Source organism: Prionailurus viverrinus, chromosome A2 (genome assembly GCF_022837055.1).
Source record: "Prionailurus viverrinus isolate Anna chromosome A2, UM_Priviv_1.0, whole genome shotgun sequence".
NCBI lineage: Eukaryota > Metazoa > Chordata > Mammalia > Carnivora > Felidae > Prionailurus > Prionailurus viverrinus.
The window spans coordinates 58,491,276-58,514,062 of record NC_062562.1 but is presented as its reverse complement, the minus strand read 5'-3'; the positions used below and the strand labels follow the sequence as shown (position 1 = coordinate 58,514,062).

General features: G+C 45.7%; 1 protein-coding gene across 11 annotated transcripts in view; it reads left to right on the top strand.

The window, feature by feature from the left end:
* Nucleotides 1–22,787, top strand: part of CHCHD6 (coiled-coil-helix-coiled-coil-helix domain containing 6) — a 251,285-nt gene that overhangs the window by 121,216 nt on the left and 107,282 nt on the right. For 8 of the 11 annotated variants that reach the window (XR_007150377.1, XR_007150378.1, XM_047850157.1 and 5 more), the window contains exons 5-6: nucleotides 13,789–13,872; nucleotides 18,401–18,508. Coding sequence is in view for 9 of the 11 variants with exons in the window: in XM_047850157.1 (XP_047706113.1) it covers nucleotides 13,789–13,872; nucleotides 18,401–18,508 (192 nt within the window). In the remaining 2 variants the exon portion in view is untranslated. Of the gene's footprint in view, nucleotides 1–13,788; nucleotides 13,873–17,880; nucleotides 18,044–18,400; nucleotides 18,509–22,787 lie in introns of those variants that run through there. The other 3 variants (XM_047850159.1, XM_047850161.1, XM_047850162.1) reach the window with 2 other exon arrangements.

Genomic DNA, 22,787 nt, shown 5'->3' with positions numbered 1-22,787 from the left:
AATATTTACCGTGTGGCACTGGGGAGAAAGCAGTAAACGCAACATAGCCCTCGACCTCTAGGAACTTCTGGTCTAGAATGGTACAAACTGGGAGCAGACAGGCAAACACGTAATTTGTCATCTTGGAATGTATCTCCGTATACACACAGGTAGATACACATCTCACGTTGGCATCTGGCGAGGCTTGGCAGTTTATGTAAGCATATTCGTGTGCTAAATACCATATTAGCCACGCGAGTGTGCATGGCTATATGTAGATGACACATACAAATACGAGAGCACTATTGCATCTATCCGAACAGTATAGGTAGAAGCTCCCATTTTCAGGCCAGAGACCTTGGGGTGTGGTGGAGTCAGTCTCCTGTTGGATCCTCTTTCCCACCCCTACCTGCTTCCATCCAGGTCCTCACCACCTGATTATTGCATTGGCCTTCAAAGTGGCCTCCTGACCTCGGGGATTTTTTCCTTAATATTCTGATAACTGTATTCCAGTATAATTGGTTTTCTTTGTAATCCTATGTATTTTTAACATCATTTTATTGCTATATAATTCCTATGCCATAAAATCAGTCGTGTAAAGTATACCATTCAATGGTTTTTAGTATATCCACTGAGCTGTGCAGCCATCACCACAAGCTAAGCTGAGAACGTTTTCATCACCCCTCAAGGAAACCCTGTGCCCCTCAGTAGTCAGTCCACATTCTCCCCCCCGCCCTGCCCCAGCCCTTGGAAACTGCTAATCTGCTTTCTGTGTCTGTAGATGTGCCTGTTGTGGACATTTCGTATCAACAGACTCCTTTAATATGTGGCCTTTTACATCTGGCTTTTCCATTTGGCCTGATGTTTTCAAGGTTCATCCATATTGTTGTGTGTATATCAGCACTTTGATCATTTTATGCCTGAATAATATTCTATTGTGTGGATATACCACATTTTAAAAATCCATTCATCGATTGATGGACATTTAGGGGCTGAGTATAGAGGGAAGTGAAACATTTCTGCTAATAGAACAGAGTTTCTTGCTGGGGCGATGAGAATGTTCTGGAATTAGATAGCAGTGATGTTTGCACAACCTAGTGAATACACTAAAAACGGTGGAATTGTAGATTTCAGAAGGGTGAGTTTTATGATATGTGAACTACGTATGAATAGAAAAACCCAAAAACATTTTTAGAAAAGAAGACATCTGTGATAGTTACCGTAGATAGACATATTAAGAAGGAAGACATATGGGTCTAATGTGGGAAAATGAATACAGATACGTGGTGTACATGAGAGGGAAGTTGACATAAAACATCCCAGAGCATCTTGGTATCGATGCAGGTGCAGAGGGATTATCACAGATCATCTCAAAGTTATATTTGTCTTTGAGATTTACCTTTTTACGTTAAAAACCTGTTATCCGTTATGGTTGTGGATAGGTGTGTTTTCTTTTCTAGTTGGATGTTTAATGTTGTTAAACATTTTTTTTTTAACTATTGTGTACCATATACTGCATTTAATGCTTTATGGTGTGTACCCTCATTTGACTTCACAGCAACCTCATGGAATATAGGTGGTATTAATCTCCCCATTGTACAGATTGGGAAGCTCCATTTTAGACAAATTCTGACTGGGCCAAGGTCACTAGGTAGGAAGTGATGGGTCTGGTATTCAAATCTAGTTTTGTCTACCTCCAAAGCCTGCTCTCTTAAACTACTCTGTATCATCTTTTATTTATTTATTTTTTATTTTTTATTTTTTATTATTTTTTTTTTCAACGTTTATTTATTTTTGGGACAGAGAGAGACAGAGCATGAACGGGGGAGGGGCAGAGAGAGAGGGAGACACAGAATCGGAAACAGGCTCCAGGCTCTGAGCCATCAGCCCAGAGCCTGACGCGGGGCTCGAACTCACGGACCGCGAGATCGTGACCTGGCTGAAGTCGGACGCTTAACCGACTGCGCCACCCAGGCGCCTCTGTATCATCTTTTAAAATTAGAGTACATTATCATTAATTTAAAGGAAGGGTTGTGTGATTCATAATTTAGACCCATCGTGGATCTTGCAGCGTCTTTGAGATGTCACTATAACCATCATTTATCTTTCTATAGGTGTGATCTAGTGCCTTGTTACTCAAAGTAACATTACTCGGGAGCTTGTTAGAAATGTGTCATCTTGGGCTCATCTCAGACCTATAATTCACAATCTGTATTTATTAAAATCCTAGGTGATTCAAATTTGCTTTAAATGTTTGAGAAACACTGTTATAATACATGGTCTTAGAGGTATCCAGTTTGATGATCGACCAGTGATTTGACATTATCAGAGCACACAGTTCAGGAGGGGATGATGAGGTCACCAAATGTTGTAAGGTTTGTGAACTGGGAGTTAGAAAACTTGTGTTCATCGCCCTACATATGGGTGGCCTGGAGCAAGTCACTTAATCTGAGTCCTTTTGTTTGCACACGAAATGAGGAATTTTTTTTGTCTCAGTTTTTCTTTTTTTTTAAGAGAAAGCACTTAAGGCCATTAACTTACCTCTCAGGTACTTTATTAGCAATGTCACACTTTTTTTTTTTTTAATGTAGAACTTTCATTCTTTTAATTTTGAAATTTCTATTGCTATTTTCACTTAGTCTGTGAGTTATATTTAAGAAGACATATTACCAAACCCATTTTTAACTGTCTTTTTTATTATTGATTTGTAATTTAATTATATTTTCATCAGAGAAGTGGTCTGTATGCTATTGATACATTGAAATTTGTTAATTTATTTTTGTGGGTGTGTCTGAAAAGAGTGATTGATTTTTGCAAATGTTCCAGTCAACTCTAAAAACAATGTAAATATTTATTAGGTCAGCCTTGTTAATTTTATTATTCAAATCTTCTAAATCCTTATTAACTTTTTCTTTGCAACCTTAGGGGAAAAGGATTCAGTATTTCACCAAAAGCATTATTGTCTGTAGGTTTTCTGTACATGCTCTTCGAGTTAAGGGAATTTCATTCTATTCCTGGTTTACTGGAAGTTTTTCGTAAATGGCTATTTATTTTGTCAAATATTTTTCCTGAATCTATTTGATATGATCCCATGATCTTCTTCCTTTTATTTGTTAATGTGGTGAGTAGGTTGATTGATTTTTATATGTTAAAGCAACCTTGAACTCCTGGCATACATCCCAGATGATCATGGGATTTTTTTTTTTTAATTTTTTTTTTTTTTACATATTGATGGAATTGACTTGCTAGTTTTCTTTTGGTTAAGGATTTTTATATCTCTTAAGTAATGTTGGTGTGTAAATTTCTTTTCTTGTAATGCCCTTGTTTGGTTTGCTTTGATAATTATAATAGTCTCATAAAATGAGTTGAACAGTGTTCTCCCCTATTCTATTTGCTGAAAGAGTCTGCTTAGAAATGGTATGAGTTCTTCCTTAAATATTTGACAGAATTAATTAGTGAAGTCATCTGGGCAGCAGAATTCTTTGAGGTAAGGTTTTTTTTTTTTTAATTTGCTTTGTTTTATAAATCGAGGAAAATTATTCATTTTAAACTTATCATAGGTATACACTTTGTATATTTCTTTTTCTCTTAATTTTTTCTTAACATTTATATATTTTTGAGAGAGAGAGAGAGAGACAGAGTGCAAGCAGGGGAGAGACACACAGAGAGGGAGGCACAGAATCCGATGCATGCTCCAGGCTCTGAGCTGTCAGCACAGAGCCTGACATGGGGCTCGAACTTACGAACTGTGAGATTGTGACCTGAGCCGAAGTTGGACGTTTAACTGACAGAGCCACCCAGGCATCCCTACACTTTGTATATTTCTGTTAAATCATTCATTACATTGTATTGGCTCTTCTGGTAGTTCCACTTTTGGATCTGTAGGTTTATACTTTTTAACACCTCTAGAAATTTTTCATTCATTGTTCTTCAAATATTCGGGTATTTTCCTACTACCTTCTTCCCTTCTCCCTTCCCCAGGAGTCTTAATTACAATATATGTTACCAGTTGATATTGAAATTGTTCCATAGGTCACTGAGTTAGCATTCACTTTTTCAGCCTTTCCTTTCAAGTGTTTTACATTTCAGCTTTCAAAATTCTCTTTGGTTCTTTTTATTAGTTTCCCCTTATCTCATTGTGTTCATATTTTCCTTTAAATCCTTGAAAGTATTTATCATAGCTATTTTGAAGCCCTTATATGCCAATCCCATCATTTCTGTCATTTCCAAGTCTCTTCTTGAGTAATGTGTTTTGTTTCTAAGCATTCGAGGGTTTTCTAGACATCTTGCTGTTCTTAATTTCTGATTTAATAATTTTGTGGTTATAATGGATACTTTGATTTCATCTGTTTAAATTTCTTGTAGTCCAGGATAAGGTCTGTGTTCATATCTGTTTCATGTTCACTTAGGAATAATGTGTATCTGCAGTTGTTACATGGAATATTCTATAAATGTCAATTAGGTCATGTTGGGTGATAATATTGTTCTTATCTTTCATATCTTTGTTGTTTTTTTTTGTCTAGTTTTATCAATATTTTGAGAGAGGGATGTTAAAGTCTTCAACTGTGTAGATTTGCTTATATTCTTTAAAGTTTTTTTATGTATTTGAGAGTTTTGTTATTAGGTGTGTACACATTTATAATTGTTATTTCTTCTTGAATAATTGTCTCCTTTATGATTATGAACTGCTCCTCTATATTATAATATAGCTACAACAGCTTAGTGTTTGTACTTAGTGTTAGTATATCTTTTCCCTATATATTTTTTTAACCTGTTTGTGTTTTTATGTTTAACATGTATTTTTTTTTAAATCAATAACATATAGTTAGAGTTTTGCCTTTCACTGGCGAGTATGATAGGCAGAACAGTGGTTCCCCAAAGATGTTCATTTCTTAATCTCCGGAACCTGTGAATATGTTCCTTCACATGGTAAAAGGGACTTTGCAGATGTGACTAAGTTAAGGATATATGATGGGGTATTATCCTGCATTATCCAAGTGGATCCAGTGTAATCTCAAGGGTCTTGATCAAGGAAAGAGGGAAGTAGGATAGAAAGTTAGAGAAGGAGGTGTGATGATGGTAGCAGAGGTCAGGGTGATGTGGGGTCATGAGCCAAGAAATGCAGGTAGCCTCTAGAAGCTGGAAAAGACAAGTGGATAGATTCTTTTCTAGAGCATCCAGAAAGATATAGCCCTGCCAGCACCATGATTTTAGCCAAGTAAGACTCATTTGATATTTCTGATCTCTAGAAATGTAAGAGAATAGATTTGTATTAAGCCACTAAATTTTTGTTAATTTCTTATACCAGCAAAAAGAAATTAATGTAGGGGCTTAAATCTGTTTAACATGATTATTGGTATAATTGGATTTAAATGTACCATCTTGACACTCAATTTCTGTTTGTTCTATCTGTTCTTTGTTCCTCTGTTGCTACTTTTTTTTTTTTTTAAAGTAGGCTCCATGCCCAGTGTGGTGCCCAGTGCAGGGCTTGAACTCACGACCCTGAGATCAAGACCTGAGCTGAGATCAAGAGTTGAACGCTTAACCAACTGAGCCACCCAGGCACCCCTCTGTTGCTACTTTCTTGTTGGTTTTTTTGAGGGAGAGGGTGGAGATGAATCAGTATATTTTAAGAATTCCATTTTATCCTCGCAATTGAGTTTTTGTGACCTTTTTTTTGTTCCTTTTTTAGAGGTCGCTCTAGAAATTATTTGTTTTTTTTAAACTTACGACAGTCTATGTTCAAAAAATATTCCATTACTTAAGGAATTATTTATGAACTTTATAAAAGTATCCTACTTGGGGTTTTTCTGAGCTTCTCAGATCTGTTATTTGTTGTCTTCAATTAATTTTGGAAAGTTCTTGGCTTTTCTGTCTTCATTCTTTTGCACCGATTTTTTTCTTCTCTTTCTAGGACTCCAATTACATGTATGGTATATCATTTGATATTGTCCTATAGATCTCGCATCCTCTGTTCAGTTTTATTTCTTCCGTGCTTTGTCTCTTTTGGTTTGGTTAATTTCTAATGACTTGTTTCTAAGCTCTGTCCAGTCTTCTAACAAACCTGTGATTTGATGCCATACTATGCTAGAAATTCATTTTTAGCGTTTCCATTTGGTTCCGTTTTTATAGTATTGGGTAGTGTCAGTGAACATGGTGGATTAAGGGCCTCTGATGAAAATTCTCCCTTCCATAAAAGCAATGAAAATGCTCTATTTTTAACCCCCCGAACTTTGAAAATTAACCAAAGACTTGCAGCAATCCGGGAGCATTTGTTCAAGAAAAATGGTGAATCTCAGTAAGGACAGTGAGTTTTATGGCATTTTAAATCGTCTCATTCCTATCCTCCTTTCCCCCAACTAAGCAGTAAGTTTGAAAACCAACAGCCACAGTCATGGTAAAAGCTAGCAGCCTGGCAACCACTGGACAGGGCAGAGAAGGATCGGAGTTCTTTAAAGTCCCAAGCCTAGAAAGTTGTCATTATTTTTCCTTTCTGGTGGTTCCTGGAAGACCCCACCTGCAAGGCTGTCTTCACTTGATCTGACTCAAACGTTGCTCAGTGGAAACAGCCTTTTCCTGGAAGGCATTTTTCAAAAACAATCAGAGGCAATTGTTGAACAGTATGGCTGCTCCAAGAGGTGAATAACAGTTTGGGAAAACAATAGGGTGATAAAAAAGCTTAATAAAAGAAAAACTACCCACAGCTAGGATCATACTCAGCAGTGAAAATCTGACGACTTTTCCCTTAAGATGAGGAACAAGACAAGTGCTAGCTGTAGTAGTCAGACAAAAAAAAAAAAAAATAAAAAGACATAAAAGGCATCCAAATTGGTAAGGAAGAAGTAAAATTTTTACTATTTGCAGATGACATGATACTCTACATAGAAAACCCTAGGGGTGCCTGGTTGGCTCATCCACAGAGCATGTCACTCTTGATCTCTGGGTTGTAAGTTCAAGCCCCACATTGGGTGTAGAGATTCCTTAAGAAAACAAAACAAAACAAAACAAAAACCCTAAAGACTCCACCAAAAAACTACTAGAACTGATAGATGAATTCAGTAAGGTCATAGGATACAAAATCAATATACAGATATCTGTTGCATGTCTATAAACTAATAATGAAGTAGCAGAAAGAGAAATTAAGAAAACAGTCCTGTTTGCAATTACACCAAAAATAATAAAATACCTAGGAATAAGCTTAACCAAAGAGGGAAAAAATCTGAACTCTGAACACCTAAAACATTTATGAAAGAAATTGAAGATGACACAAGGAAATGGAAAGATATTTCATGATCATGGGTTGGGAGAAGAGACATTGTTAAAGTGTCCATACTACCCAGTGCAATCTACACATTTAATGTAATCCCCATCAAAATACCACCAGTATTTTTTTTTAAAAACTAGATAACAAGATGTTCAAAGAAGGCTTTAAAAAGCTTCAGCATATTCCTGGGAATCTAGAAGGCCAGATGAATGTGTAGGGGAGATCCCAGGAGATCTCAAAAAGATTCACACCTGGACACATCATAGACTGTTGAACACCAGAGTCAAAGAGAGAATCTTAAAAGTAGCAGGATAGAATCAATTTGTCACATGCAAGGAATCCTCAATAATATTAATAGCTTATTTATTATCATAAATAATGGAGGCCAGATAGTGCCCATATCCTTGTGGAAATTCTCCCTTTCTTCACATATGGTAGGTATCTACCCTTCTCTGCTAGATTCTTTAACATATTGATCATAGTTATTTTGAAGTTCCTCTGTGTTACTTGTAACATGTGAACCATTGTTGCATCTGATTGCATTGGGTATTTTCTCTTTATGGTAGATCATTATTTTCGTGTGTGTGTGTGTGTGTGTGTGTGTGTGTGTGTACTGTGTTTACACTTTTGACTGAATGCTCAACCTTTTGTGTAAATAAAACAGTAGACACTGTGGTATATATGCCAGTGAAGGGTTTTCTTCTGTTCTATAAGATCATTAGTATGGGGGCTTGAGTGTCTCGTAATGGCATACAGTTAGATTTTCTTCTTTTCTTTTATCCAAAGTAAGAATTTTTTTAAGGGTGAGATTAACCAGGTTATGTTTTGTATTAGTCGTCTATTCCTAAATAAGAAATTACAAACTTCAGTGGTTGAAAATAAGAAATATTTACTGTCTCACAGAGTCTGTGGATCTGGGTCCTGGACACAGCTTAGCTGGGTGCCTCCATCTCAGGGCTGCAGTTTCATCAGAGGGCTCAGCTCAGGGCAGCCCTGGTTCCATGCTCCCTCGTACAACTGTTAGCAGGATTTAGTTCCTCGCTGGCTGATGGCTGGAGGCCTCCCTCAGTTCCTCACTGTGTGGGTGTCTCCATAGGGCAGCTTACAATATGGAAACTTGCTTCTTCAGTGTGAGCGAGGGGGAGTAGGGGAGCAAGACAGAAATCACTAGCTTTTGGCAGCCAGAAAGTGACATCCTACCACTTTTGCCATATTCTGTCCATTTGAAAAGTTTGTCATTAGGTGCAGCCCACACTCAAGGAGAGGGCATCACACAAAGATGAGTATCAGGACATGGGATCCTTGGGGACCATCTAAGAAGTGGTCGAGCGCATATTTTTTTGTGATAACTGACATACTTATTTCTAGAATTTAATTTGGGATTTTCAGTTTACATCCTCTTCTCCTCCCCGTGTTTTCCTTCAGCCCCCCATTTTCTCCTTATGGCCACATCTTGCTCCCTTTCTCCCACCCTCCCTTGCCTCTGCTCTAGCATCCGTCTTCTTCCTCTCCATTCCCTCCCTTCTCTTCCTCCTTTATCTCTTCTTTCTCTGCCATCCCTTTTGGGCTCTTCTTCTGAAATAGTTCTTAGACATACATTGGAGTCTCTCAGTCTGTCTTCCAAGTTCTTCAGCTCCTCTTTCATACATTTTATCTTTGTCTTCTGTTGCAATGTTCTGGATCCCATTACTGTACTACATTCCAGTTTGCTTATTTCCACCTTACTGCCCTCAGCTTATCCATCATTTTTACTTTGAAGGAATTTAAGTTTATAATATTTACCTGTTTGGGGGTTTTCCTGTTCCAGGTTCATAATTTCTTCTTTTTCAATTAGAAGTTCATTTATCTTTAAAAAAATGTTTTTTAATGTTTATTGGGGGGGGGGGCGGGCAGAGAGAGGAGACAGAGAATCCAAAGCAAGCTCCAGGCTCTGAGCTGTCAGCAGCTTGACATGGAGCTCGAACTCATGAGGCGTGAGATCATGACTTGAGCCAAAGTCGGCTGCTTAACCGACTGAGCCACCCAGGTGCCCCAAGAAGTTCATTTATCTTTTGAGTACCTTAAACATGCACTTTTAAAAACCTTTATCATTTGAAAATTGGAACACTGTCTGAATATTTGGTGATGTTAAGGAATTAATTTGGAGGGTATGCAATGGTACTATGGTTTAGTTTAGGAAAAGAAAAGTCCTTATTTTTTAAAGAAGTATTTGAAGTATGTACAGATGAAATGATCTGCTGTAAGAAATTTGGGGATAGTGAGAGGGTGGGGATTATAGGTAAAACAAGATTTCCTTAAGTTTATACATTTTGAAGCTTAGTGATGGCTGTCTGGGGTTTTATTAAATTATTCTGTCTCATGTTTAAATTTTTGCATAATAAAAAGTTGTAAAAAATCCTTGGTCATAATGTCCCATAGAATTTATTTCATCTGGAGTGGATTCATGTTCCAATTGCTGATTTTATTGGTAGCCTTGCTAAGTGTCACAGTGCTTCATGTATTTGGGATTTGGTTTGCAGACTCATTAAGAAAAAAAAAAATTTGTTTAATGTTTATTTTGAGAGAGAGAGAACGTGCATGCACACACAAGAGGGGGAGGGGCACAGAGAGAGGGAGACACAGAATCCAAAGCGGGCTCCGGGCTCTAGGCTCTGAGCTGTCAGCACAGAGCTGGATGCAGGGCTTGAACTCACCAACTGTGAGACCATGACCTGAGCCCAAGTCGGACGCTTAACCGACTGAGCCACCCAGGCGCCCCTGCAGGCTCATTTTGAGTAGAAAATTTGATTTTTGTCTTGTTTCACTCTACTTTGTTTTTGCTCTCATTTTCATTTCTCCCCGCCTAGTACGTTTCTAGCGGTCTGCAGCTGCGCCCAGATGCAGGGACAGGTGATTGTGGCCCTCCTGAGGCCCATCTCCGTGGTGGCATTAGTGGTGCTGCGGAGCTGGGACCTGAGCTGGGGGTGGTGGCGGGGGTGGGGGTGGGGTTGAGTCATTTGTGGCCAAGGGTTGAGTGGATTGGAGCTATGGACTGTGGGCTGAACTGCAGCCCTACACGGGGTCTTCAGGAATTTTTTGCATCAGCTCCTTGTTCTGAGAGAGCCCTGGGTTGCGGGTGGCAAGGCTGGCACCAGTGCCCCACTCTGTGGAGCAGGCTTTGTTCTGGCTGCCTCTGCCGACTCCAGACCCAGAGCCCAGCAAGCCTGTGGCTCTGGCCTTACCCACTGCTTTGCATTCCTGTTCTGTTAGACGTTTTAATCTTGTTTTTGAACCTGGCCATGTCTTTTTGGTGTCCTGTTCTCATATTTTGTCTGTTCTTGCTATGTGTTTAGAGCAGGGAAGATGCATCAAAGTGTGAACTTACTGTACTCTCTTGACTGGAGGAAGTCCTTGACTAAATCACTGAAGATTCTTTTCAATTCCCCATTCAAAGACTGTAATCCACCAAGTAGATCTTCATAATGGTGATATTTTGCCTTTGTATTGGAGACAGCATACTTTACTCAGTATTTTTTCCTAGAAGACTGGCTTGGAAATCTCCTTAGAGAAAATAACAACCTGCTACCCCACAAGTTATTCTGCCTGTGGCCTCCCCAGCACATATCCCTCTCCAAAATTATCTTATTTCTCTGCACACACATTTGTCTCTCCCACTGGGATCTAAGCTCCATGAGAACAGAAACTCTTTCTCATTTCCCTTTTGTATCCACAACCCCTTTGCGATAGTGTCTGTCACGTGGTAGGCACTCAATAATGTTCTGATAAATTACTGAATCAGTCACTGAAACCTGCCTGTGCCTCCTTAATTCCACGGTCATGCTGCGAGGTGCCTGCCGCATGGCCTCTCGTGAGTGCTGGGAGGCGCGTGTTGGACTGTAGCAGCTATGTAGAGTGACCAGTGTTGTCTCATGCCCGCCTTCATTCATCAAAGCCAAGTGGGTCCCTGCTCCGGGCCAGGCACTGACAGCCAGATGTTCGTACCGCATGCATTTTCCGCAGCCCTTTTCACATGTCACCTCCTCCTGTCCATTGTCATTATAAATCTCAGGATGGGGTGGAGGAAGTGAGCTAGCCACCTTGCTGGCTCACGGTGCTGGAGGCCAAGGCTTTGGGGATAGGCCGAGAGCAGGAAGGCCCTTCCTGTCACAGAGCTTCCGTTCCAGTGGGTATGACAGACTCCTTGTTCTCTGAGCAGTTAATCACTTCCTTACTTGGCATCGGCTTCGTGGTGTTGCAGATTGACGTGGCTATAAAAGGAGACCCCTGTGTCCTCAATGTCTCTTCTTGTGTGTGAACTGTCTCTCTGTGGCCTGAGGAAGCCTCGATGGTTGGGGAGCTTTGCCTGGAGCCTTATCCCATTTCTGACGTAGATACCCATGCCAGCACAGGCCCAGGAGCCATGAGCTGAGTGTTCCTGGAGCTTCTGCCCAGAGGAGGCATCCTGATGTGTAGGCTGGAGGGAGGGTGGACAGATGCCCGGAAGGCCTCCTCATGTACTGTCCCGCTGGCCTTCAGGGAATGGCAGAAGAAGAGCCTCATGGCAGTTTTGCTTTCTGGTGTCATCTTCCCGGTTGGCTGGGACCGTCGGCCAGAAAACGGCAAGTCCAGAGCCCCAGGAGACATCCCTGTCCTGGCTGCTTCGTTGTGTCACGCCGGCTTCTCCGATTGTCCCAGGGATGGCTGAGGGTGAGGGCCCAGGTGGCTGCGGAGGGCCCAGCACAGATTCACCACACTCCTATTCCTGGGACCCTGCCTCAGCGTCGTGCTTTGAAAAATCCTGCGAGAAATCCCCCAGCATTCAGTTTCACTGTTTGTATTTAGCTTTTCTGAAGTGTTGGCATTCCACAGGCATTCCAGAAGCCTTCTTGGCATTTTTAGATATTCTGAAGCAGCCTCAGGAGCCAAGTCTCCCCTCTGTTCTCCATTCTACAGGTAAGGAGGACATACCCAAGAAAAGGAGAGTAAATTGCTCCAGCTCGCAGGCCACTCAGTGGTGGAGCCCGCGTTAGAGTGCGACTCCCAGGTTGTCAGCGTGTCGCCAAGCCCAGCCAGCCCACGTTCCCCAGGTGAAGCCAAGTCCTTCAAACCCAGGTCCTTCCTCAGCTGCTGTCGCCATCCTGTGGTCAGCTCCTCGTTGCTGATCCCCTGCTGGGCTTTAGCACATTTTCATGTCTGGGCGTAGCATTGCCGAGGGAATGGGCTTTCAGAAACATCAGTTCTTGTCCTGGGTGGTATTTTTGCCCAGTTCAGACCCATGTGCTGGCACCACAGTGTGGTCTGAAGGAGGCAGCTCAGGACCTGGAGTCACCGCTGACAGAGGTTCATGGTTTCCCTCTGTCATTGGCTAGCTTTATGCTCTTGGGGTCATGGTAATTAAGTGATACAGGAGCCTGAAATGGTGCTGGAGTGCACTGGACCCTTACACAGAGCACATAGCGATCAGATGGCATTACTTGTCTGCACGAGTGGTGAGCCGGCCCTCTGGGGTGCTCAGACCCCGGGTGGGGGCAGGCCTTGGGGCCTTGTCCCACAGAGGTCCTGAGAGGCTGCAGGGCCATGGATGTCCCAGGTAGGAGAAGACTGCCGTGATGCAGGTGTCCCTTGATGGAGGCCTGTTGTGGCCCTGCCCGTTTTCTTTAACCTCCCACACAGTCCTGTGGGGCAGGCACTTCTGGTGCGGGCTTGTGTCTTATACCTGAGGAAGCTGGAGCTTGATCACCCAGATAGTTAAGAGTGAGGCAGTTTCACCCCCAGGTCTGCTGGCTCCAGGTTGCTGGTCCTGGCCAGCCAAGCCCCTCAGCCTCGTTGTCACCTTCAGGGAGGGTCCTCGGCCATATGTGCCAGCAATTCTGTTTGTTCTGCATCCAGTGGGTGCAGGAGCAGCCGTCCTCTCCAGCTCTAGGGTTCTGGGGTTCTGATACTGCTCACCTTTCAGATCCCTGACCCCTGAAGGAGGGAGCTGGCCTTGCCAGAAGAAGGGCATTCTGGCACCCTGCCTCTGAGAGCTCACGTGTGAGTTGGTGGCCTGGTCCGGTGCTGGGCGTGAGAACTCCGTGGCCGGGGAACAGCCTCGGCCCTTCCAGGCTGTGTGGCCTTGAGGCGGTGCAGCTCTGTGGTCAGGCCCTGTATGTGCTGGGGCTCAAACCCCAGTTCCTCCCTCATAACTGTGGGCGGGGGCGGTCACTTAGCCCTTCCATTTATTCACCTACAGGGGCTTCCTAGCAACCCTGCCTACCGTTTAGAGGTGATGTGAGGGTCCAGTGAGAAGGTCTGGGGGAAGCACTTGGACTAGTACCTGGCACATAGTAGGCACTCGGTAAATGTTAGTGCTTGTCCTCTGAAATGGCTCTAGCAGCGTGCCACACTGAAGTCCTGAGGTGGAAACTCAACACAGGGTATGTAAGCGGTCCAGCATAGCACAGGTTTTCAACGCCCCATCGCTGCTGCTTGCACAGTCAGTGTCTCTGAACAGAACCCCCTTGGTGTCTCCCCCAGCTCAGCCCAGCTGCCATCGCCTAACGTGGGCTTTGTTCTCTTCCCGCCAGGCCAGGGAGCTGGAGAGCCGGGAGGCAGAGCTGAGCCGTCGTGACACCTTCTATAAGGAGCAGCTGGGACGCCTCGAGAGGAAGGTAAGGCTCACGGCGGCCGCCTTTGGGCGCCAGGCCCTGAAAGCCCCAGGGTCCAGTCGCCCCAGTGGCCGGTGCCCCTGCGGACACGCCCTCCCTCACCCTCAGCCTTTCCCCAAGTTGTAGTCACAGAGATCACAGTGTTTAAGTGGCCCGTGTTTTGTGAATGCGGCTGGCCATGCTGTCGTTCAGCCTCAGGAAAGACTCATTTTCACCACAGGGCGGTGCTGAGCCCTAGCCTACCTTAGTTAAGCTGCACTGGATAAAAATAATAATAACGTGAAGTCGTGCTGTACAAATATATTAAAGTTGTATTATTGATTTTCTCCCGGGAGTCGGGGAGATCAAAGGGCACCATGGCTACTCGCTCCCCACTTTCCTAGGGATAAGCCTTTGAAATGAAGGAGATTCAGAGACATCCTCATTCTTTTTTTGTTGTTGATAAAGCCTACAACGACTCTTGAAAATTCATTTGGTAACTTGTTTACTTTTGTGGGGGGGTGCTTAATTTGTTGATCATGACAGATTTTTCAAATGGCTTAAATCATGGATGGGAGACGGTTGGGAGGTTTTTAAAAAAAATGTTCTTCCTCCTGCCTGAGACGGCATGCCAGGCAATCCGAGCCATCAGCTTATTGCAGGCAAATCTTCGAGAATCGTTTGTCACGGTTTGGAGCTTTGAAATTGACAGTTTGCTTGAGGGGCTTGATTTCCGTGGGCTTTTCTCCTGTGGCATGGCACTCTGCAGGCTGGTAGAAATGTGGGTTTCTGGATTTCCAGGCAGCGGGGACAGGAGGGACGCTCCTCCTTGCTCCAGGGACGCCCCTGTCTGCCTCCTGCAGGGTGTTTAGGGGATGGCACCAATTGTGATGTGAACACTGACGGTGGTGGTGCTGGCGTGGTCCTGGAGGCCAGCAGGGCACCTCCAGCCGCTTATAGAAGTGGCCCCTTAACCAGCAGAGGTGTCCCCGGAACAGCCTCCTGCCCAGGTTTGACTGTAGCTGCAATGACAAGGATTGTGATTTGAGATCCTGGAAAAGGGGAAAAACATTCCACCAGCCATAGCTCTAATTATCACAGTTGCCCATATGTTCACGAGCGCAGATTTTTTTGTGTTGTTATGTGTGCAATTCTGCGGCCTCCTGCTGAGCTCCGCTCGCATTTTCCTCTCTGGGTTTGGCTCCTGGAAGCGTGTGTGTGTGTATCTGCTTGGGGTGAAGGGCAGTAGCCTTACAGTGTTCTTCCTTGTCTCAGCTCGGTTTTCCCCTGTCACTCTCCTTTCCCATCCCCACTGGGGTTCTCCTCCTTGGGCCCTGTTCTCTGCCTTGCCAAAAGGGAAGTAAATTCTCCTGGATGGGCCCTTCCTTCTCACCTGTTCTTCCCCGCTCATCCTTCGGGGACGTCCAGACTCTACATAGGCACATGTGCCCTTTTTCTAAAATGAGGGTTTCCTACATGATTGTGAAGTTATCAAATGCTTCCAGAAGGAGGTGCAAAAACATGGTCACCTATCTGACTCTGAAATACTAGCATTTTGCTGGTGACACTGTGCAAAAGGAAAGCCCCTCTCATGTCCTGGGAACTAGAGATTGGCGAGGGAGATGGGAGGGGGCGGGGTGGAAGGGGTGCTGCAAAAGGGGGAGCAAAGACGCATGATCCTAAGGCTTAATTGTACCGGTCTTGAGAAAGGTTTCCCATCTCCTCTGTGGATAATTTTATTCCTGTAATGGCTGGGAAGATGAAGAACTCGGCCTCCGACAATCTTTTTTATTAGCTGTTGCTTTTATATAATTCTGCTTTCATTTGTTGAATACTCTCAGACCTTGACATTTTCAGCTTCTGTACACACAGCTTAAGGGCCTTCCAATCAGCAGGCTCCTTTCTTTTCTTTTCCCATTTCCTCTTAAGTTTGGAAATTGATGGTGGAAACCTGTTCAGGGGGAAACTTGGAGCAGCTGCTGAATCATCCATGACCACCCAAAAAAGTTGGGAGTATGGTCAGGGGCCAGAGGAGGTTGGGATGGGGGACACAGAGGCCCAGGCTCGTGGGGGGCGCCGTGCTGGGTCCGCCCGCCCCTCGGCTGGAAGCCTCCTGCCCTTTCGCCCATAGGACTGTGATTGGCAGGTAGGGAAATCCTGCACAGAATCCAGACTCATTTTCAAGGGGGAGGAGACGTCTTGACCCCTTTGTACTGCAGTATTTATTCCCTAGATGATTATTCTTGAGGGTGGAAATCATATTTTGTAGGGCTCCTGCGCTTTATAATCTTTCTGAGTAATTGTTCCTCACACCCACACTGCAAGATCTAAGTGAGGAGTGTTTTTTCCTTTCATCACAGAGAGCAGTGAGCTGCTGGGATTGCAGGGGCCTGGGTCTCATGGCACCTGGAGGCAAACCCTAGATGTGGTGTCCACACACAGCCATGAAGCAAGGGCTAGCTCATTCACAGTGGACCCGGGCCCCCACATGGCTCTGTGTCATTGCCCTCTGCAACCACACTGCGCCTCCTCACATCTCCGTTTCTTCATCTATGAAATGGAGATATTGATGCCTCCCTCTGGGTGTTGACGGCAACATTGGAGGAGGGAACATCGGACAGGTGTGGGCCTGTGCCGGGGGCCTCTCTCTGGTGCACAGCGGTGTTGGCGATTCTCCTTCAAGTCCTGATGCTTCCGGTTTGGGTTCAGCGGATGCATGTGTGCACACGTACGCGTGCGGAGATGGATCTTGTCATCAACGGTGGGCTGCTCTCTGGGACGCAGAAATCTCCTCCCCGGGCTTCTCTGGGCTTTTCTCGGGTGCCCGCCACAACACCTGTCTGTCCTTCGCCACGCAGAGGGGTAGGTGAGGGCCGTGTGCAAAGCACTATGGAGATCACGCGCTGCTCACAACTGGGTGTTTCTCACGGGCCTGACAGTGTTAGAGAGCAGGGCCATTTTCCGTTGCCGTATGCCGGGTGTAGGGTCCAGGAAGGTGACGCTGTCCACCGCCTCGACTGTCCGAGTTGCAGTGCTGCACCTCCTGCCATCGTAACTGGCCTCCCAGATCCTTTGCTCAGCTGCCCTTTGTGTTTTCCTGTGGGAAACGGAAGACCTGGTTGTGGGTTTCACCTGCGCTCCACCTGGATTCAGTTATCTCGGGGCTAAGGGTGACTTGTGTCCCATCAGAACTAGCGCATCTGCTGTCTGCTGGTGGAACCCTGGGTGCTGGGTGGCTCTGAATGAGACCTGAAGGCCATCGAGCTGACAGCTCTGGCTGGCCAAGGGTGCGTCTCCTGCCCTCTGCCATGGGGCCGAGCGCAGGTGCGTGGGGAGCAAGGTGTGTGGGGTGTGTGATGGAGTCCTAGTTTGGCCTCAGGAATTGACCAGCCTTCTGACTCTGAGCAAGCTATTTAAATTCTACAGCCTCAACTTTCTTACCTTTGACACGGAAATGTTAAGACCAACCTGCCAGTTGTTTGGGGGCTGAGTGGTCATTTGTGTACAAGTATCTGACATTGAAGTGTCCTATTCTCTTTCGTGTCATTTCCATCCTTTTTCTCCTCATGTAATAAATGTGTAGCCATTCGTTAATTCCATATTTGTTTAATTCTGCTAGATGCCCAGAGACGGTCCCAACACCTGTCATTCCTACCTCATGAAATTCACAGCACAGTTTGGGAGGGGAGGGAGATGTTGAGGAAGAGGGCCGCACATGGGAGGATGCCAGAGAGCCGACTTCCCGTGACCAGACCTGCCAGCCCTGTAAAAATGGTCTTGCTTTTTCCAAACTCAGCAACTGCAAAGTGGGGAGAGCATCTGGGGGGTCAAGCTTCACAGCTGGAGGTAAGGAGAAGGGGAGAACCTGAAAAATATGTGTATTCTTCCTGGATCTCGGGCTTTTTCCCCAGAACATAAATCTCTGTTCCTCCTCCCCTTGGGCACACACACCACCCCAGCATCGATATGTGAACAGTCAGCCCTTTTCCTGTTTTTCCCTCTTTGCTTCTACTCCGGCTTTCTTTTTTTAAGGAACAACTGTCATGTGATCCTGCCAAGCCTGCAGCTTTCTCAGTGACAGCACTAAACAGCCCCCTGCCTGATGTCCCTGGGGGTGTCAGTCGGAGTCTGTTCAGGGAAACAGGAGCCGCTCTAGGGCACAGAGGAAGAGGAGAATTCTGCTTTACATGAGAAGGTGGGCCCCTGGTCGGGAGCACGTGAAAAGGCCCAGCCTCACACATGTTGAGGAAATGCAGTGACAACCACGAGGCAATACCGTTCCATGCTCAGAGTGGCTGACACGGGAGCGATGGGTACCAGCGAGTGCTGGCCAGGCTGTGTGTGGTTAACTCAGGCCCTCACGCCACTGGCAGTGCTGTAAATTGGCAAGGCCACTTTGGAAAGCTATCGCCTGTTGTTTGTTAAAGCTGAACATAGGCGTACCCTACAACCCGGCAGTTCGGTGCCCAACAGAAATGTGTCCATAGGTTCACCAAAAAACCAAAGACTGTAGAACGTTCATTGCAGAATCATTCACAATTGCTGTCAACAGGGGGACGGATCCGTCATGGTGGTCGTCAGAGTGGAGGCCCAGATGGGCGTGCGGATGAACAAGTCGTGGCCATCAGCAGGGGTGCTGGTGAATGTCAGCCGCAGAATGGTAAGCAGAAGGGCCACACGGAAACATACGTGTACGTCGGGTGGATCTGTTACTTGACTTTCAAACCCGGCGGAACTAATCTGTGACGCTAGAAAGTGGGATAACGGTTACCTTTGGGGGGAGTAACGTGGAAGAGAATGTGTAGGGGGCTTGTAGAGTGGGGCAGAGTTCCCTTTCTTGATGTGGGTGCTGGTTACGCAGGTGGGTTCGACTGTGCGAATTCATCAAGCTGTGTCGGGAGGTTTTGCATTTTTCTGTTAGTATGTCCTATTTAACACAAAGTCCGATGCAGCGGAGGAAGGCAGGCCTACCTGTAGGCACCAGCGGTGTCACCTGCCACTCCCTCTCTGCATGTTCCTAGGCCCTGCGCCCTGCATGTGTTCTAGCACTTGCCACGCTGTCTTGTGGCTGTTGGCATCTGTGACTGTTTCCACTTCCAGACTGTGAAGGTCTGGAAGCAGAGTCCTCACTGGTCTGATTCATCAGGGGTGATTCGTCATCCAGGGCTGGGGATGCAGTGTTTGGCATAGAATAGGTGCCCAATAGATGTTTGCAAGAATAAAGAAAGGAAAGTGTGTATGAGCAGGCAGGAAACAGTGACGCAGCGTGGGTTCCGGGATAGGCCTCTTGGTGAAAGCTGTGTTTGGAGCATGAGCAGGATGGAGTGGGAAGCCCACAGGACGGGACATGAAGAGGTGGGGCTTCTGGACGGAGACCTCCACGTGACTGTGGGCAGTGGGGGGGAGGGCTGTAAAAATAGGTTGGGGTCACATCATGAAGGACCCCGGATGACTGGCTCACAGCGTGGCCTTCCATTAGGATAACATTGGGAGTTCTTGAAGGGCTGTCAGCTGGAGAAAGACTTGAGCTTGAATGTCCGGAAGAGTAACGGTGCCATTAAGAGACAGAAAAAATTCAAGTGAGCCACGACACTTGGGGAAGGTCGTGAGTTTAATTCTAGACCTGCACATATGAAGTGGAGATGGCCAACAGATGATTGAAAGTGTCAGACATGGAGTTTTGTGTCCCACAAGATGACAGCCACCACGATGTCATGAGCATCTGCTATGTGCCAGGCTCTTTTACATAAATTATCGCTAATCCTTGCAGCAATCCTGCAAGGTAGATTATATTATACATTTTATAAATGAAGAAACTGGGAATCAGGTTAAATGAGCTGCCAGAAGCCATGTAGCTGATAGATGAAGTCAGAGCTCTGAAGTCTCTGCTTTTCCCCCACGCCATGCTGCCTCTCAGATCAGCTCGGAAGAAAAGTTCGAGAGAGTGTGTGTGGTCAACGGTGCCAAATGCTGCAGGCCAGGAAGGACTGGAGGAGAGCCCTCCAATTGTGGTGTGAAGAACACCTGAGTTATGTTGAATGCACTTTTCCAGTATTGCCGTGGAAACTGAAGCTGGGTTACGTGTGGAGTGGGGCCACAGTGAATGCGGTGGTTTAAGAGTGAGTGACTCCATCATATTTCTGGGAGGAGGAGAACTCATAACACATCCCTGAGGGGTGCAACAGAAGCCAGGTCCCAGAGGTGGTTGGAGGGTGTGTGGTGGGAAGGGCCGCCTTCACTCCGTGTTCTCGGAGGAGTCGCCCTGTGGCTCTGGGGTGGAGTGACTTCCGGTCGCATGGTGAGTGAGCAGTATGTCTTGTTGGAAGAACTGTTGACCGCCAAGTGCTCTGAGTAACCAGCAGGCTTTTCTCCCGAATGTGGGGAGGCTTGCTTGGTGTCGGGCTCTACCTCAGAACCAGAGAGTCAGACAGAGAGGGGCTCACCACTGAGGACGCAAGACCGAGGCATGGCAAGTGTGACGTGCATGCCGAGAGAAGCTGCCAGAACATTGGGGATTTGGAGGAGGGAACAGGTAACAGTGACCTAAAGCCAGTGATGATGCAGCCAGAAATTGGCCCATGTGGGGAAGGAGCCCACCCCCCTGATCATTGTGGGGAGCAGCCCTTTGCCTACTGAGCTGACTGCTCTGGGCCCAAAGGACTTTTGAAGATTGTTGAGTCCAGAAGTTCTTCCCCAGGTGACTAAAAAATACCCGCACCTAGCGCCACTTTTTGGTAATGGGACTGGCATAAAAATGGCCATTTTGTGTGTTCTCGACACTGCTGGAAGTGAGAACTGGAAGACTGTATTGCCTAGAGATTTAGGACGGCCTTTCTTAGCAAGAATGGGCTTTTTATACCTGTGCTGGTGGCACCGGGTCCTCTGATGAGGAAACAAAGAAACTGAGAACCATTGATCCACTCCAATTATTTTCACAGATAAGAAAAGGGCCCCAAGGCAACCAAGTGGTTTGAGAATCACTTGCTTTGGCTGTAAGCACTGGGTTTTTAGATCTAGAGGGACCTGGTTTGAATTACAACTTCACCACCTACTGGCTTTATAGGCGTGATCAAGTCTCTTAAGCCCTTGAGCCTTGGGAGTCTTCATCTTTACAATGGGGACAGTAGTAATTACATTTTTCAAGTTAATAAAGACGTGACAGAGAAGCTAGTCCATTGTAATATATCATACTATAAGTGGTACCTGCCATTACTGTTGACCAGCCAGATCTAATAATATAACTGCCGTTGTTCCCATCACTCCCCAGAGGTCCCGTAGGTAATTAGTAGTACACCCAGCTAGTAGTGGTAGCAGTAGGACTCGGCTTCCTTGCAACACTGTCCGTTAGTCTTACAGTTTTCCACCATAGGGTGAGAGGAGGGGTTAACCACAGGCTCTGGAGATAGATGCTGTTACCACTTGGGTTCTGCCACCACCACCATCATCACTTGGGCCGTCACCCCCGTCACTACCACCGTGTCCTCTGCCTCGGCCACTGCCACCTCCATATCACCGCCGCGTCATCCCACATTTCCCTGCACCTACTCTGTGTATTGCTGAAGGTCTGTTTCTTTACCTCGCGGTCTCATCTTCGCAGAAATTCTCGCTGTTACCTCACGGTAACCTCTGAGATGAGGAGGGAGCAGAGACTGCCCCCTCTGTTGTGCATGCGGAGAGGCCATGGCTTTCCTGGGCCCTGTGGCCAGCTTCCCTGGGAAAGATGTCTGCGCCAGGGGCCCTGCAGAACGGGCTGCACAGCTCCTTTGCTGTGTACAGTGTCTAAGTTGTGTCATGTAGGTTGGGTGGGGGCGTGGGGGGAGTAGTGTTTATCACAGGTGAAAATGAGGAAGCTCAGAGAGGTTACGGGATGGCACCAGGTTTCACAGCCATTCAGCTCTGGGTTCAAGATTTAGACAGGTCTTCCTGAATCCATATTTGTGAAACAGGAGTAGTACTTATCTTGCAGGGTAGTTTTCAGAATCACGTGATTTGATAGAGTATTGCCAACAAACTCTCTTTCCGTCTCTGCAGCTGGCTTTCTTGGTGCTCCGTAGCTAACACTTGCTGAGTGTTCCATGTGCCGGGCACCGGCCAGACACCTCACCTGAATGGCCTCCTCTGACCTGCCCAGTGAGCTGAGTGATAGAATGACAATCGATCTCGTTTGAATCCTTGCTGTCAGAGTGCCAGGCGTGTCCCAAGTGTGTCACACGTTCTAATTCATCGCATCCGCGAGACAGTCCCACAAGGCAGGAGCTGTTAGCATCCCCATTCTATGGGCAAAGACATAGGCTTTGAAATTGGCAGCAGCTGTCACGTGAATGGTTTGGGGTCATGGCAGTCAGTCCGCCGTCCGTGGGCCCAGGCAGGCTAAAGCAGGGATCCGTTGTTCATCAATCAGCCGAGTACTGTTTGAATCTGTATTAAAATGATCCACCATGGAATTTTCACTAAAGCAGAACAGTAGACTAACAACAGTACAGTGAACCTCTCTGTTCCTGGCCCCCGAACTTAACAATTTGGCCACATTTGCTCATATTTATTCCTTTTTTCTTTTTTTCTTTGCTTTGAAGCAAATCCTGGTGACCACGGTATTTCCCTCTACAGACTTCAATACGTGTCTTTGAAAAATATGGACGTTTTCTCATATAACTATAGTATTGTCGTCTTGCCTCAGAGAATTAACATTGATTTCCCCAATTTCCTCAAAAATACCTTTTCCCAGAGTTTTTGTTCGTGTTTGTTGCTAGTGTAAGTCAGGATCTGCTACAGTTATACCGCACTAGAATTGGTTCTTAGGCTTTTAAGTCTTTTGTCACCCAGAATAGACACTACCCCCTTTTTTATGCCAGCGACTTGTTGCAAACACTCCTTAGGTTTGTATTCCCCTCTTTCTCCTTCATGGTGTTGAACTGGCCCAGAGAGGGGAAGAGCCAACT